The 14,839-nt window shown below is 35.9% G+C and overlaps 1 protein-coding gene across 5 annotated transcripts in view; it reads left to right on the top strand.

Annotated features, from left to right (window-relative positions):
- Nucleotides 1–14,839, top strand: part of MGAT4A (alpha-1,3-mannosyl-glycoprotein 4-beta-N-acetylglucosaminyltransferase A) — a 139,944-nt gene that overhangs the window by 84,418 nt on the left and 40,687 nt on the right. For all 5 annotated transcript variants that reach the window (XM_078146372.1, XM_078146369.1, XM_078146370.1 and 2 more), the window contains one exon: nt 5,971–6,104. In XM_078146372.1, the coding sequence (XP_078002498.1) occupies nt 5,971–6,104 (134 nt within the window). The remainder of the gene's footprint in view (nt 1–5,970; nt 6,105–14,839) is intronic.

Genomic DNA, 14,839 nt, shown 5'->3' with positions numbered 1-14,839 from the left:
CTCTGACAGGTACTGTCAGTTCAGGTTTGATGTTGGGACAAAATAAAGGATTCGTAGTTCATTCAGCAGTTAACAGAAAGAGGTTTGCTAATCTCTGGCATCAAAAGGATTTTCAACAATTTAAGTCCAACACTTAGGTCAGGTAGACATGACTCTCCCCCTTGTCTCCATTTAGAAACACATCTTGCCAGCAGGGCAGGGTGTGGAGACTCAAGAGGGCTTGGGATATCTGCCAAATCAGAAAGGCCCTGACTCCATGTGGGTGGGCCTTTTTATACCTTTAGGGGAACAGGAAGACTGTACAGTTAGAGATTTCCTGGAAGCTGTCAAAGGAGGCATAGCTTGAGCCTTAGCCATCTGGCCAATCAGATGTCAGAGACGTCCTTGTTTCCTTTTAGGGAAAATCTAGCTTAGTCTTTGTTGTAGGGGGAGGGAACAACCCTGGCAGATATTGGTCTTCTCACTCCTTGTATAAAACTTTAAAGTACTGTATAAATGTGAGCTATTATTATACTGCTGGAAGTCTCCAGTATAATTTATTGATATGTCCTAGTGCTACATCTTTAGCCCTCTTCTGTTCAGTGTTCCTGTAAATAATTTGGTTGAAGACATAGATAGTATGCTTATTGGTTTGGTGGGGTGCTATGAAATCTGGAGAGTTAGCTAATACATCGAATCACAAAGCTGAGATCAAGAGAGTTTTCTCCCTCATTTGTATCTCAAAAACTCCTTTAAAAATCCCCAAGCCTTCATCTTTGGTACTAGTTTTTGCCAAGAGTAACTTTTCCTTGTGCTCATGATCCTATCCTCTCCCATCAGAAGCATATTCCTTCTGTATTTTGTTGCTCTGCTTTGTCTATATTATACCTGAACTTCCCTTTGTGTTAATGATCAGGGCCACTCAGGTATTTTATGGGAGTGTTAGATTTGTCTGAAGAGTGTCCTATTTCTGACTTCAGGGTCAAGAAGTGAATCAGATGAAGAAGGTGACAAATTTCAAGAAGCAGTAATATTTTCTTAATAGAAGATTTCAAAGAAAGATTGGGACAAAAAGGAGAGGGTAGAGGCTGGGGGGGGAGGAAGAAATGTTTTGTGGGTATATAAGTTTATTAGGCTGAGAAAGACTAGACCTGAAAAAGGCTATTATATATTTTTATACATCTGATGGCAGAGATAGTTACTGATGGTGGCATTAAGAAAGGCTTCCTAAAGGAAGTAGCATTTCGATTGGTCATTAAAGGATTAATAGGAATTTAGTTTAGCAAGTTAAGAGTGGGAAAAAGTAGGAAAGAGGATGCTTTAGCCATAGGAAGGCACATGAACAGAAAGGCAAGAAAGAGCAATGTTTGTCATTAAAGGAACACTTTGTCCATTTCTGCTGGAGAACTGGAGTATGAAAAGAGCAATATGAGAAAATATTGGGGTTAGGGTGGTGTCAGATTGTAGTTGTCCTTGAATGCCACACTAAGGAGTTTGAACTTTACTCAGTAGGCATTGGAAACCCACTGAAGTTTTTTGAAAAGACTTCGGCACTAATATAAAATATGACTTTGAAAGATTAGAAATTCACTATGTGGAAAGATAAAAAACTATTCCAGAAAGTTGATAATAAGTACTAGAGTGGTGATAGTGAGATTAGGATGTAGAGAACAGATGGCTAGAGATATTGTGGAGCTAGAATCAGCAACTACTTCATTATTGATTGTATATGAGATGAAGTAGAGGAAAATAGATAACATCTAAGTTTTGATCATAGGAGACTGGGTGAATGTGTATCCTAATAGAAATCCTGAAGTGGGGTAAAGGTTATGGGGTAGATAATATTTATCTTGGATATGTTGAAAGTGAAATGCCAATGGGAAATGCATATTGAAATGTTTTGTAGAGGCAGTTGAGTAGTTAGGGCTGAAAATACAAATTGGGGAGTCATCTGATAAGAAATTTGAGTGATTGAATTTGCCGAATTAGGATTCCGATTGAGTTTGGAGGATTGTTTGTGATCCTGTACCTGCCACAGAACGGGTTCTCACAGCCACAACTTCTTGTTTGGAGGGTTTTGATTTTCTTTGTCAATAAAGAAACGGAACATTTTTTAAAATCTCAGAGATGTGCACAGCTATTTCCCTGAGAGAGCAAGAAGGTGCTTCAGTTGGGACAGGAATTTCTGTTCTGTGCTGTCTATGAAAACATGAAGATTGGAGATGATTTGCCAAAAGCCTGAAGAGTTTAGAAATTCCTTCCATTGGTAGTTCTCCGTTGTTCTGAGATTCTCACTGATGCGGAACAGTGCAGTAGAAATCTGAGGACCTGGGTTCAGGTTCTGACTCTACCATTTACTGCCTAGGTTACTGTAGCCAGGGGTAGGGAACTTGTGGCCTCAAGGCCACATGTGGCCTTCTAGGTCCTTGGGTGTAGCCTTTTGACTTAGTCCAAGTTTTACAGAACAAATCCTTTTATTAAGGGGATTTGTTCTGTGAAGTTTGGATTCAGTCAAAGGACTAAGTACTTGAGGACCTAGAGGGCCACATGTAGCCTCAAGGCTAAAGGTTCCCCACCCATGCCTTAGGCAAATCACGTGATCGGACTAGGTCTTAGTTCCCTTCATCTAAATAGTCTTCATTTTTTTGTTTTGACTACAGTGACTTCAAATGTCTCTTACAGTTTTAAGTCTATGAATCACTGTTCATTCCCTTACTTTTTCTTATCTTCAATCTCTTCTTATCCTCTAGCTCCTTTCTTTTTACATATAAGTTGGTCTCTCCCATCTTTTAAAAACATTCATTTGATTCCAACTCAAGTTATCTTTGTAAATCTCATTCACACACTCTTATTCTCTCATTCACAACTAAACTAGCAAGAATTACCAATTGCCTCCATCTCCTTGCCTCCTGTTCACTTCTTCATACTTTGCAAACTTGTCTGCACCCCAATATTCAACTGAAACTTCCTTCTCTAAGGTTACCAGTGATCTTATAACTGCTAAATCCAGTGGCCTCTTAGTAGTTTTTGTGACACTGTCCTCTCCCAATTCTCCTTCTACTTATCTAACTGCTTCTTCCCAGTGTCCTTTGTTAAATCATCCATGGTCCACTCCTTATATGTGGTTATACATAGAAGCATTGACTTGGGCCTCTTTGCTTTTAAATTCTCTTTCTTGATTATATCAGTTCTCATGGGCTTAGTAATCATTTCTACGCAGAATAATTCTAAAATTACCTATCTAGTCTTTTTGTCCTGGATGTTACATCACCAACTGACTATTGAACATTTCTAACTGAATGTCCCATAGCTTTCTCGAATTCAGTGTATTGAAAGCAGAACTCTATCTGTTTTCTCCTACATTGCCTTATTTCTGTCTTTGATTCTTCACTTTCACTCAGCCATCTCCCATGCCTAGTCTTAATGGATTCTACGGACTTGATGTGTTTTGCATAACCATTCATTTATAACCATTCATATCTCATTTTGATTCTTGCAATAGATTCCTAATTAGTTACCCCCTGTCTTGATATCCATTCTTTATATATCTTCAGATTTGATATTCCTAAACTGTAGGTCTGACCTCATTGTTCTCCTCAAGAAACTTCATTAGCCTTCTGTTTCCTCTTAAAATAATATATAGATTTGTCTTTCGTTGTTTAAACTTTCAGAGACTGGCTTCAGTTTATCTTTCTGGATTTTCTGCATTATATTTCATCTAACCCATTCTATATGCTGTTCCCCATATGTGATATTCCATCTCCTGACACCATGTTATTACGGTAGGTGTCACCTATGACTATAATGCATTTTCTGCTTTGTGGAGTTTCTGGTTCCCTTCCAGGCTCAGCTGAAGTACTACCTCCTAACCAGGGTTCTTCCTTATTCTCTCACTTCTTAGTGTTTTTTCCATCACATCCCCAAATTACTTTGAATTTAGTTTGTGTGTATTTTGTTTTTCCTTTGGCATATTTTGCTTTTCTTTGCAATGTAAGTTTCTTAAGTGAAGGGATTGTTTATCTTTTTTTTTATATCCCTTACATCAGTGGTTATAGAATCAAATTATATCTCAACAGTATGGACCTGAATCAGACAAGAGGAAACTTGATTAATATAAATATACTGTTTTACACTTGAGTTTAAAAAACGTACAAAGAAATGGGGAACGCATGAGTAGACAATAGTTTGTTTAATAGCCCTGGGAGTTTTAGTGGGCTGCAAGCTTGATGTGAATCAGTGGTGTAAGGTGGAAATCAGGAAAGCTAATAGAATTTGTGGCTGCAGTAAAAGAGTATAATGTTAGAGTAAGGGAGGTGATAGGATCACTGTACCCTGGAATACTGTGTTTGGTTGGTTCTGGATATCATCATAGAGTTGACATTTCCAAACTAGAGCACCTCCAGAGGAGGATAAAAAGGATGGTGAAGGGGCTTTAAACCATAAACTGCTACTAGGTTTGATAAATTATGCCATGTGAAAATGAATTGAAAAATGTTCGGAGGCTTTATACTCTGGAGAAGAGAAAATGGATTAGAGGAACATTAATTACTGACATCCAATATTTTGAAGGGCTGTTAGTGTCCCCTTGGCCCTAGACAGTGGGTAGGATTTATAGGAAGATTGATTTTTGATCATCGTTAAAAACAAACAAACAAACAAAAACTTCCTTACTCTTTAGATCTGTCCAAAAAGGACTTGTCTGGCATTTAAGGTAGTGAGTCTTGCCTCCCTCTAGTAACTAGTTAGTTACTCAAAAAGTTTAGGCAGATAAATGGTCTCGTTAAAGATACTCTTGAGAGAATTTATGCCTTTATGTGTGGGATAGATTAGATAAGCGCTAAAATTTCTTTCACTTCTAAGTATTCCTGCTCTTAAAACTTTGTTCTTATGTTGGGATGGGATAGGTTGGGTGTAGAAGGAGTAGAAAAAATTGTACTCTGTATGGCAAGCTCTCTTTTTTTTCTTTATATGTGTTTTTTCACTAATCTTAAATTAGTGTTAAAGAGCAAGAACTAAGTTATATTAAATTTGTCTCTGAAATTTTTTAACTGCAGCAGTTTTCAACCTTTAGTCAACTTCAGAGATTAAGTAATTTATTAATTAGCTAAGATTTTATGTTTTCTTTTAAATAGATGTTTCTAAAATGTTTTTCAAGGTAACTATATTCTGGAAATTATTCTGAGTTAGCTGTGACATTAAGCACAGCCTAAAATTGCTCTTTCTGTAACAGCTATTTGTTTTTTCAAAAATTGGATAGCTAAATTGACTAAGTTTTTATAGCTTCAGTAGTAAGCTATCATATGTAATTGAGGAAAGTGTTTTTACAAATACTGTGAAATTCCATTTATCAAGTGTTGTTACATATTTTCTTGTGTATGAATGATAGAAGCAAAAAGTCATTCAAAATAATTATTTAAAATGTGAGGTTTTTTTTCTTTTGCAGTTGTATTCAATTTAGTATACATTTAATAAGTTCATATTATGTGCTTTTTGCTTCTAGATGGTGGGAATACGAAAGTAAAAAATGATGTATTCCTTGCATTACACTAACAGTGTTAACCAATATTTATTTAGTTATTTAAATGATGTAAATCCATTTCTTAACAACCTGGTAGCTTATGGTCTTGCATCCTTAGACTTTGTTACACTATATAATGCTTATGTGTTACTGTAATTTGAGTATTATTTCTAATACATTGAATAAGATTTTATTACTTGTTTAGCAATATAATTATTTTTGGTTTTATATGCAAGTAATATTTAAAATAATTATGTTAAGTGGGATGTGATGCAATCTTTAACTATTTATAGGTTCTCTGATACTTATTGTTAACTTTGATCCATTATTTATTTAATTTATCTTTTACATGATACAGCTACACAAAATTGATGAAATGGACCTATTAAAAACATTATTTTTCTAATTTGCCCTTGTGAGTTATACACTAATTACTAAATTATTGTTTTTTGTTTATTATTTTTATTTTTCAGTTTCAATAGTAATGGGAATTCCCACAGTGAAGAGAAAAGTAAAGTCTTACCTTGTAGAAACTCTTCATTCTCTTATTGATAAGTTATCTCCTGAAGAGATGTTGGACTGTATTATAGTAGTTTACATAGGAGAGGTAATTATTTAATTTTTTAATTGTTTTTATATTTTTATGTTGTTTCTGACTTTTTATATTACATTTTAACTTGTGGTGTAGACTTGTGGCGTTAAAGCCAGGATTGGATATACTTTTATAAGCAGTGCTTTAAGTAATATGCATTAGGGGTAAGTAATATTTTACTCATGGCAGTGTTAAGCAAAGCATTGTAGTTACATTTTCCTCAGCCTTTCCTCGGCCCCAGTTTAAGTGGGGCGTATCACTTAAGCACTATAAATAGTGCTGCTTTCGAGTTTTTTAGGAAAGGAGGAAAGAAACAAGCATTTATTATGCATTTACTATGTGCTAAGCACCGTGCTGAGCACTTTCCAAATATGATCTCATAACAGCCCTTGAGAGGGAGGTGCTATTACAATCCTCATTTTACAGGTAAGCAAACTGGGGCAGACTGAAGCTAAAACTTTGCCCAGAGACAAACAGCTAGTTGATATCTGAGACTAGATTTGAACTCAGGTCTCCCTGACTCCAGGCTCAGCTCTCTTTCTCCATTGCATCACCAACTGCCTTTAGGAGGGTAATATTGTAGAGTTTGAAGTTCACTGAGCTACAATTTCTTTATCTCATCATGAGATCATAATCTTTAGAGCTGGAGGTGATCATGGAGGTCACCAAGAAGAGCGTTTCACTTTACAGATTTGGAAACTCAAGCCCGGAGTGGTTAAATGACCTGCCCAGTATCACACAGGTAGTAAATGAGGGGCTTGAGCTCAGTGATCTTTAAAGTTCTTCTCAGTACTAAATTATTCTATACTGCCATTTGCAGGATCTACTTCTTGGCCCTCCAATCGTATTGAAATATTTGTAGCCTAATGTAAGAGGTGTAGCTTGGAATTTGATTGTGCTTTCTTCATTCTCCCTCCCCTCCTGACAGAGTCAGTTCATTGTTATCAAGAAAGGCAGAGAAATAAATATCTTATTTTTGGAAGTAACTATCTTAGTTATCTTCTTTTCTTTGCCTCTTTTCACTGTTCTGAGAAATGGGGTTCATACAATATAGACCTTTAGAATTTTCCCCTACAACTTGAGAAAGCCTTCTTGAGCAAATTTTTACTCGATTGATATATATTTAACATTCCTACATAGAATTTCAATATTTAAAATCATATGAAGATATATTTTGAACTAAGATATGTATATCTAAAAAACCAATCTACAAAACTGGTGTAGCAATTTAGTATTCTGAATCACCAAAATAGATTCTTCCTTGTGATGCCTCAAATGCGTTAATCTTAACTTAGTTCCTTCCTTCATATTCAAATGATTATATAATTGTAAATAAGCAATAAGCATTGATTCCTATTAGCTGTTTTTGATGGTGGTAAAAATTTATTAAGGTTCTGTATGAACTATACTTTCCAAAGCACTTAATGAATTCAAGAAGGGACATTCAGACCTCTGTGTTATATACCCAATAGTGGTATCCAATTAAATGATATGAACAGTTTGATAACTTTTGGAGTACAGGTTACAAACAATCTTCCAGAATGGTCGGTCCAATCAGTAGCTTCACCAGCAGTGCATATTGTGTCCATCTTTTCATAACTCCTTCTCAATTGTCATTTTTCTCTTTTCCTCATTCTTGCCAATCTGATGTTTAGTAGAACCTTAGAGCTGTTTTAATTTGTATTTCTTTATTTACTGATGATTTGGAGCATTTTTATAATAGTCGTTGATAACTTGTAGTTTCTTCTTTTGAGAATGGACTTTCTTATCTTTTGACCACTTATCTTTTGGAGACCAGCCTCTATTTTTATACGTTTGTATCAGTTGCCTGAATATTACTCTATATTATTAAGTTTTAGAGTTACACATTTTTTAAAAAACTCTGAAGTTTCACCTCAAGGCCAACAAATTGGCAAAAATGATAAGACAGAAATGGTGACATTAAGCTGTGTGGAAAGATAGACAATTTATATACTGTTTATGGAGCTGTGGTTTGATCCATTCATTCTGGAAAATAGTTTGAAGTTATGTGATGTCACTAAAGTCTTTGTAGCTTTTGATCCAATCTCTCCACTCACTGCTGGGTTATATCCCAAAGTCAAAGACAGAATATTTATTCCAAAATATCTGTAACAGCAGTTCTGCAGTGGCAAAACTAACAAACTCGGAAACAAAGCTGGTACCCATAAATTGTGGAATGCCTAAACAAATTGTAGTAGTGGCATAAGAAATTGTGGTTATGAGGACTTCAGAGAAATGAGAGGACTTGTATGATCATACGATGTAGCATGAAATAAGCAGAAGTAAGAGTACAGTATATGTGGTCATTAAAATGATATTAGCAAAAACAATACTTGAAGGAAGCTAAACTCAAATGGCCCTAGGGAACATGTGATGAAAAACACTTCATTTTCCTCTATAAAAACGTAGGAAACACTAGGAGTGGAAGTTGATTTTGCTGAAGTGCTTTTTTTGTTGTTGTTGTTGTTGCAAGCAAGAATTCATTGAAGGGGTGACATCAACATAATTTTTGTCCGTGTTTTACCATAAGTTTGCTTCAGAAGTCCAGTGTGCTAGGACTTTTCGTGCTTTCCCCTGACATTACAAAGAATGAAGCAAATGGGCCATTTGCCAGTTATCCATCCATTGCCACATGGATCAGTCCATTTTTTTTTTTGATCACACATTTTCATGACGACATCCTTTACTCTAGGTCTTGGTTATGTATTGCAGCCTGCTGTCAGTCACCAAAAACCTCTCTGTAACCATCTGAGTAATAGTCTTTTTAAATTCTTTGGAGTCTTCTACTCATACAACAACACTCATAGAATATTGGTGTTAAAAAGATAGACTTTTGTTTCTGAAAGAAGTTTGGAATCCAGCCCACTTTTCTTTTGCAGTCTGATTCTGTGCTCAACTCATTATCTATTTATAATGTCTGTCTAAGATACATGTTCTGAAAGTAGAAGGAACAGCAAATTGGCCATTTCATCTGGAACATAGAGTAGGGTAAGGGGAGTAGTGTGTAATTAAGTTTTGGTTAGATTTTGAAGGGCTTTAAATGTCAAATAAAATGCATTTCTATTTTATGCTACAAGCATTAGTGGAGCAACTGGAGCATCTTGAATAAGAGAGTGATGTAGTCAGACTTACGCTTTACAAATATCAGTTTGGCAGTTGTGTGCGGGGTGGATTGGAAAGGGGAAAGATGGGAAAATAGGATACCAGTTATGAAGCTATTGTAGTGGTCCAAGTAGGAGATTATTAGGGCCTGAACTAAGGTAGTGGTCATGTGAGTGGAGAGATGGGGATAGTTGGAAGATACTTTGTGGAGGTAGAATTGACAAGACTTGGCACCTGATTGGATGTGACTGAAGTTACACACCTGGATGATGAGAAGAATAGTGCTGCCCTTAATAAAAATGAGTTGAGAGTAAGGACTAGTTAATAGAAAGGAAGAAAATGAAACAGTGAAGTGAATTTTTTCCTTCAAACCCTGCTAGTAAAATAGAGTTAACTTTGCTTTGACTTTGAACTTAGCCAGAATACCTGGTATCTTACTTGTAGAAATTGTTACTGCAACACAGGAATTATTGAAAGTAGCCACAGCCAGGCTTCTATCCAAAAAATTATTTAACTTCTCAATAGATAGTATTATTTTGCCTTTTTTTTTTCAAGCTGACCTAATGGTATAAGATGATAAATCAAAAGGCATTGATTTATAAGGCAGATATAGATTGTAGGGGTTGGTGGGACTCCAGCTTTATTATTCAGATACCTTTTTGGTGACTGCCATTTTAGTTGTTGTTGTTGTTCAGTCATTCGGTTGTATCTGTTTCCTCATGACCCAGTGGACCATACTGTTCATGGGGTTTTCTTGGCAAGATACTGGAGTGGTTTATCATTTCCTTCTCCATTGAATTAAGACAAACAGGTTGAGTGATTTGCTCAGGGTCATGCAGCTAGTGTCAGACAGCAGATTTGAATTCAGGTCTTCTTGACTCCAGGCCCGGAGTGGTGCCCAGTTGCCCTAATTCCATTTTATTTCTCATTGGTCTTTTTTTTCTTTGTTTCTTTTTTACTAGGATTTAGATGTCATTATGGTCATAAAGAAAGCAGGAAAGCTCTTTTTGATCATCTGATCTTGTATTAACCATGCTAATGCTTCCTGTTCTTGTTGGAGATTGAATAGAAATTCATATGTAGAAAAAGTTGATTAAATGTGCACATTATTAGCATGTTTCCACTGCTGTCATCAGTCAAGATGCTAAATCAAAATTATACATGATTTATTTTACATTCTATTTTTTTCTGATGCTAGAAAGTTCTTTTGCAATATTTGTTTTTTCTTGCACAGAAACTGACCTCAAACTTTCTGGTTTTATTTCTTAAAAACACTCAACTTCCTGTGATTTACTGTAGAAGGCAGTCATTTGGGAGGTATTATGCCATTTATTTTTTATGATGAGCATACTGTTTTTGGCAATTGAAATTTTTCTTTTTATAAAGCAAGTTGAGGAACAACCAGCACATTTAAAAAATAAATCGTCTAAACTGTTATCCAGTTGGAATAATTCTGAAAAAATGTGCTGTGATCACTCATGTAATGTATATTCCTGATACTTCCAACACAAGTCATTATACTTCTTTTCTTTACTGGTCAGTGTATAGCATAGATAACACCTTTGCCACAAAATATAATCAAATGTAAACAAAATCTATATATTCAGAAGTGATAGGATCTTACTTTGCATTTCAGTGAACTATTCCCAAACAATTAGTTGACTTTGGGGCAGTTTCCTTTCTAGCATGAAGTAATTTCTCTATAAATCTCTCTTTTTTTGATGTATAGGGCTGTATAATTTAATAACAAGGGCAGGAGTTAAGTTTAATTAGTATTACTATGGTCTGCTACTTGCAAAATTAGTTTTTTTTTTTTTTGGCTAGGCAGTGGGGTTAAGTGACTTGCACAGGGTCACACAGCTAGTAAGTGTTATGTGTCTGAGGTCAGATTTGAACTCAGGTCCTCCTGAATCCAGGGCCGGTGCTCTATCCACTGCGCCACCTCACTGCCCCTGCAAAATAAGTTCTTAAGTGAATAAGTCCTATGTTATGCTGAAATTATTACCCTTTAAGAAACATCAAATGCATTTAAATCTTTTTAAAATCAAATTTAAGCTTTTTATTCAGGCAGTAAGTAAATTGAGCAACAAGCATTTATTAAATATCTGCTGCGTTCTAGGCACTGTGCTAGGCACTGGGCATATAGAAAAAAAAAAAGAAAATAGTCCCTGCTCTGAAGGCCTTTGTGATATTGAGAGGAGCTGATTCACAAAATGTGTATGTAAATACAAAATACATATGCAGTAAACACAAGGAGCTTTAGGAGTGGGGGAAATTAAGAACAGCCTCATTGCTTGAATTGAGCTTTGAAGAAGGCTTCTAAGAAGTAGAGGTGAGAAAAGAGGGCACTGCCTGCTTGGGCGGGGAGTGGGGTAGCTTATTTAAAGGCTTATTTAGAGTAGGGAGAGGTAATGCTATATGTGGCAGATTGCAGGTAGCCTAGTTTGGCTGGAAGCAGGGGATGAAGAACTCTTATAAGTCAAACAGAGAAATATGTGTTTGAACCTAGAAGCAATAAGGAGCCACTGGAGTTTGAATGTGGGAATCACTTAGACCTCTGCTTTAGAGCCATCACTTTTGCACTGTGTAAAGTCAATAAGCTAACAAAAACATTGAGCTTCCATTTATCCAGAATATTTTAGGAAAGGGAGTGTTTTGATCACATGAATATTCTAAAAATTACTTCCATTTATATAAAGCTTTAAGGTTTACAGAGTATTTCCTCACAGTAGACCTGTGAGGTAGGTTATGACAAGTGTTATCCACATTTATACAGATGAGGAAACCTAGATAAACATAAATGTCTTACCTAGTGTCATACAATTGGCAAGTATCAGAGTCAGGATTTTAAATTAGGTCTTAAAAATCCCGAAGATATTTCCTTTTATGGTGTGTATGGGTGTGTATACATATGTCATACATAACATGTATATGTATGAGTTGCCCAAATCCAAGAATGTGGATCACAGAAAATATCCTTAACATTGAAATTCTGTTAAGCCTAATTTATTTTGATAATTCCAAAATCATTTTAATATCTTATATTGACTGGAGGGTCAACATTTACACATATCATTATCCAACATTATAAACATTGATTATCATTGTACAATATTATTGGTGTGAAATGTATAAGCTGTTGGGTTATATTGGACCTAAGAGATACCCTAAAAGTTGTTTTTGGGGGGAGTCAATTGGGGTTAAGTGACTTGCCCAGGGTCACACAGCTAGTAAGGCTAGCTGAGGCCAGATTTGAACTCAAGTCATCCTGACTCCAGGGCTGGTGCTCTATCCATTTCCCCACCTGGCTCCCCCAAAAGTTGCTTTTTTCAAGAGATCATTGACATTTATTTACTGATTATTTGTCTGTTAGCACTTTCTTGCTTGTTGAGGTCATCTTTTACCATGGCTTGAACTATGATCATTATGCACTTGACTCCTAAATCTCTCTCCAAATATCCCTACATTCTCTTTGTTCCAGACCCCCATTACCAGCAGGATACTTCCTGCCGTTGCTTCTTCTTTCATGTCTTAAATATAACCTGGGCTGTTAGGCTAATTATTCATTTTGACTTCTCTATTTGTTGCTGGCATGACTCTTTCTCCAAACCACAGAGTCATCTTTCATTCTTTCCTCCCTCCTCCTATATCTAATTAATCATCAAATTATGTTGATTGTACCTTCACAATGGTTCTGGCATGTTTCACCCTTGTTTCTATCCGTCTAGCAATCATTTGTAAAGTATATGCAGATCACGATGCTAGGCACTAGGGGAAAATATAGTTTGACAACCAGTCCCTTCCTTTATAGTGCTTGCATTTAACAAGGGAGTTCAACACAAAAATAGTAACTATAATACACAATATTCTTTGATAAGTGAATTAGAGAGGTAGAAAACAAAATCCAGTCCAGTCCAAAGGCACTTGCTATGTGCAAGGCATATATGTGTGACCTGAAGGGAAGATTATTGCTGAAAGGTCAGATTAAAAATTGGCTTCATGAAGGAGATAGCATTTGAGTTGGACTATCAGTGCTTGGTATGTAGTATGCACTTAATAAATAATTTATTGATTGATTTGCTCACAAGAATTATTAATTTCAGAAAGTCAGTATAATGGTATAATATTTTTGGTGACTGCCTCCTAGAACACAACAAAATATTGGTGTATGTGGTACATTAAACAGGATACCAGCTGCTTTTAAGTTGTTTTACTTCACTGTCTGCTGGAAACATTTCGTATATTGAATGATGGTCATTTGTCTTCCTCTGCCTTTCCTTGAATATTAATTATCCTACTTAAGTATCAGGGTGCAGAATAATATGGAATTTGGTTTTTGTTTTGTGTGTGTTAGGAAATGGTAGCACAAAAACAGATGAATCAGAGTTTTGAGATTAAATTGAAAGTTTTAGGGATTCCCCTCCCCTTTTTTTGTCTTGTCTTTCATTGAAACATATCATATTTGGTGGTCATATATATTGATTGTTATATTCTTGAATTTCCAGATCCTTTAATCAGCATTCATTCAGTATTAATTATTCAAAGTCCTTTACTTGTTAGTTATTAGATAAAAAGGCACCTATTACATCCATTTAAAGGAAAAATAGTTAATTTTATTTCCAGAGGCCTTATTTTGGATTTGACTTTTAGCCAGGTTACTAATACATGTGGTTAAAAGAAGATGGTAAAATGAAATACTGAATTCATGCCTCATTCTAAGAGGTTTAGGGAATGATGTGAGGATTCTCTGCATGGGTTAAGGGAAGTGTCCAGAAGTGGTGTCTCCTACAGTAAAACCATAGTTGCTAAACGTAGTTGTTTCTCATACCCATTTGTGTATCCATAGTCTACAGAATGGCCTGAGAAAAATCTCTGGTCCCTACCCCTGTTACTTCTAAACAGTAGTTTAAAGGGCGAGGGCACTACTTAATTCTCTTGTCAACCTTCTTTGGACCCAGAACTCTGGGCTTCCCTCTTCAGGCTTTGTTCTTTAAAGGATAAATTAATTTTGTTGATCAGCAAGCCGTTAAGTGCCTATCATATGCCAGACGCTTTGTTTCACACTTAAGATACAGACAAAAAATCCCTTTCTTCAAGGAGCTTATGTTCTAACAGAAGAGGTAACATTATTCTGTATATACTTACACAGTATATCCTAAAAGTCTTAGTGCGGCTTTCAGCTATTAAACTTAATGTACATATTTAATAATAAGCTGTTAAAGACTAGAACTGAACAAAATTTTTATAGAATACCCTTTATATGTGCAGAATAAACATTAAATAAAAGGTTGTTGGAATCAGGGAGAATTCAAGGGTTCTTGTGAGGCAGAGGTGAGGAGGACATGCCTTGCACACTTGGGGATGGATGGTGCAAAGGCAAGGACACAGAAGATGAAGTGTCATGTATGAGAAGAGAAAGGTCAATTTGGGTGGACCATCAAGTGAACAAGGGGACTAATATGTAATCAAAGTGGAGAGCTAAGTTCGGGCCACATTGTGAAGGGCTTTAAGAGAGAGGAATTTATTAGGGAGCCTTTGGAGTTCATTCAGTAGCAGAGTAACATGGTCAGGTCTGTCTGTGCTTAGGGAAAACCACTTTGCAGCTCTGTTCGACTTGGTCGGGAGTG

This window comes from Phascolarctos cinereus, unplaced genomic scaffold (genome assembly GCF_003287225.1).
Source record: "Phascolarctos cinereus isolate Bilbo 61053 unplaced genomic scaffold, phaCin_HiC Scaffold_726;HRSCAF=1367, whole genome shotgun sequence".
In the NCBI taxonomy this organism is placed as follows: Eukaryota; Metazoa; Chordata; class Mammalia; order Diprotodontia; family Phascolarctidae; genus Phascolarctos; species Phascolarctos cinereus.
Note: the sequence above shows the minus strand (reverse complement) of the source record. Positions and strands in the feature narration are given on the sequence as shown.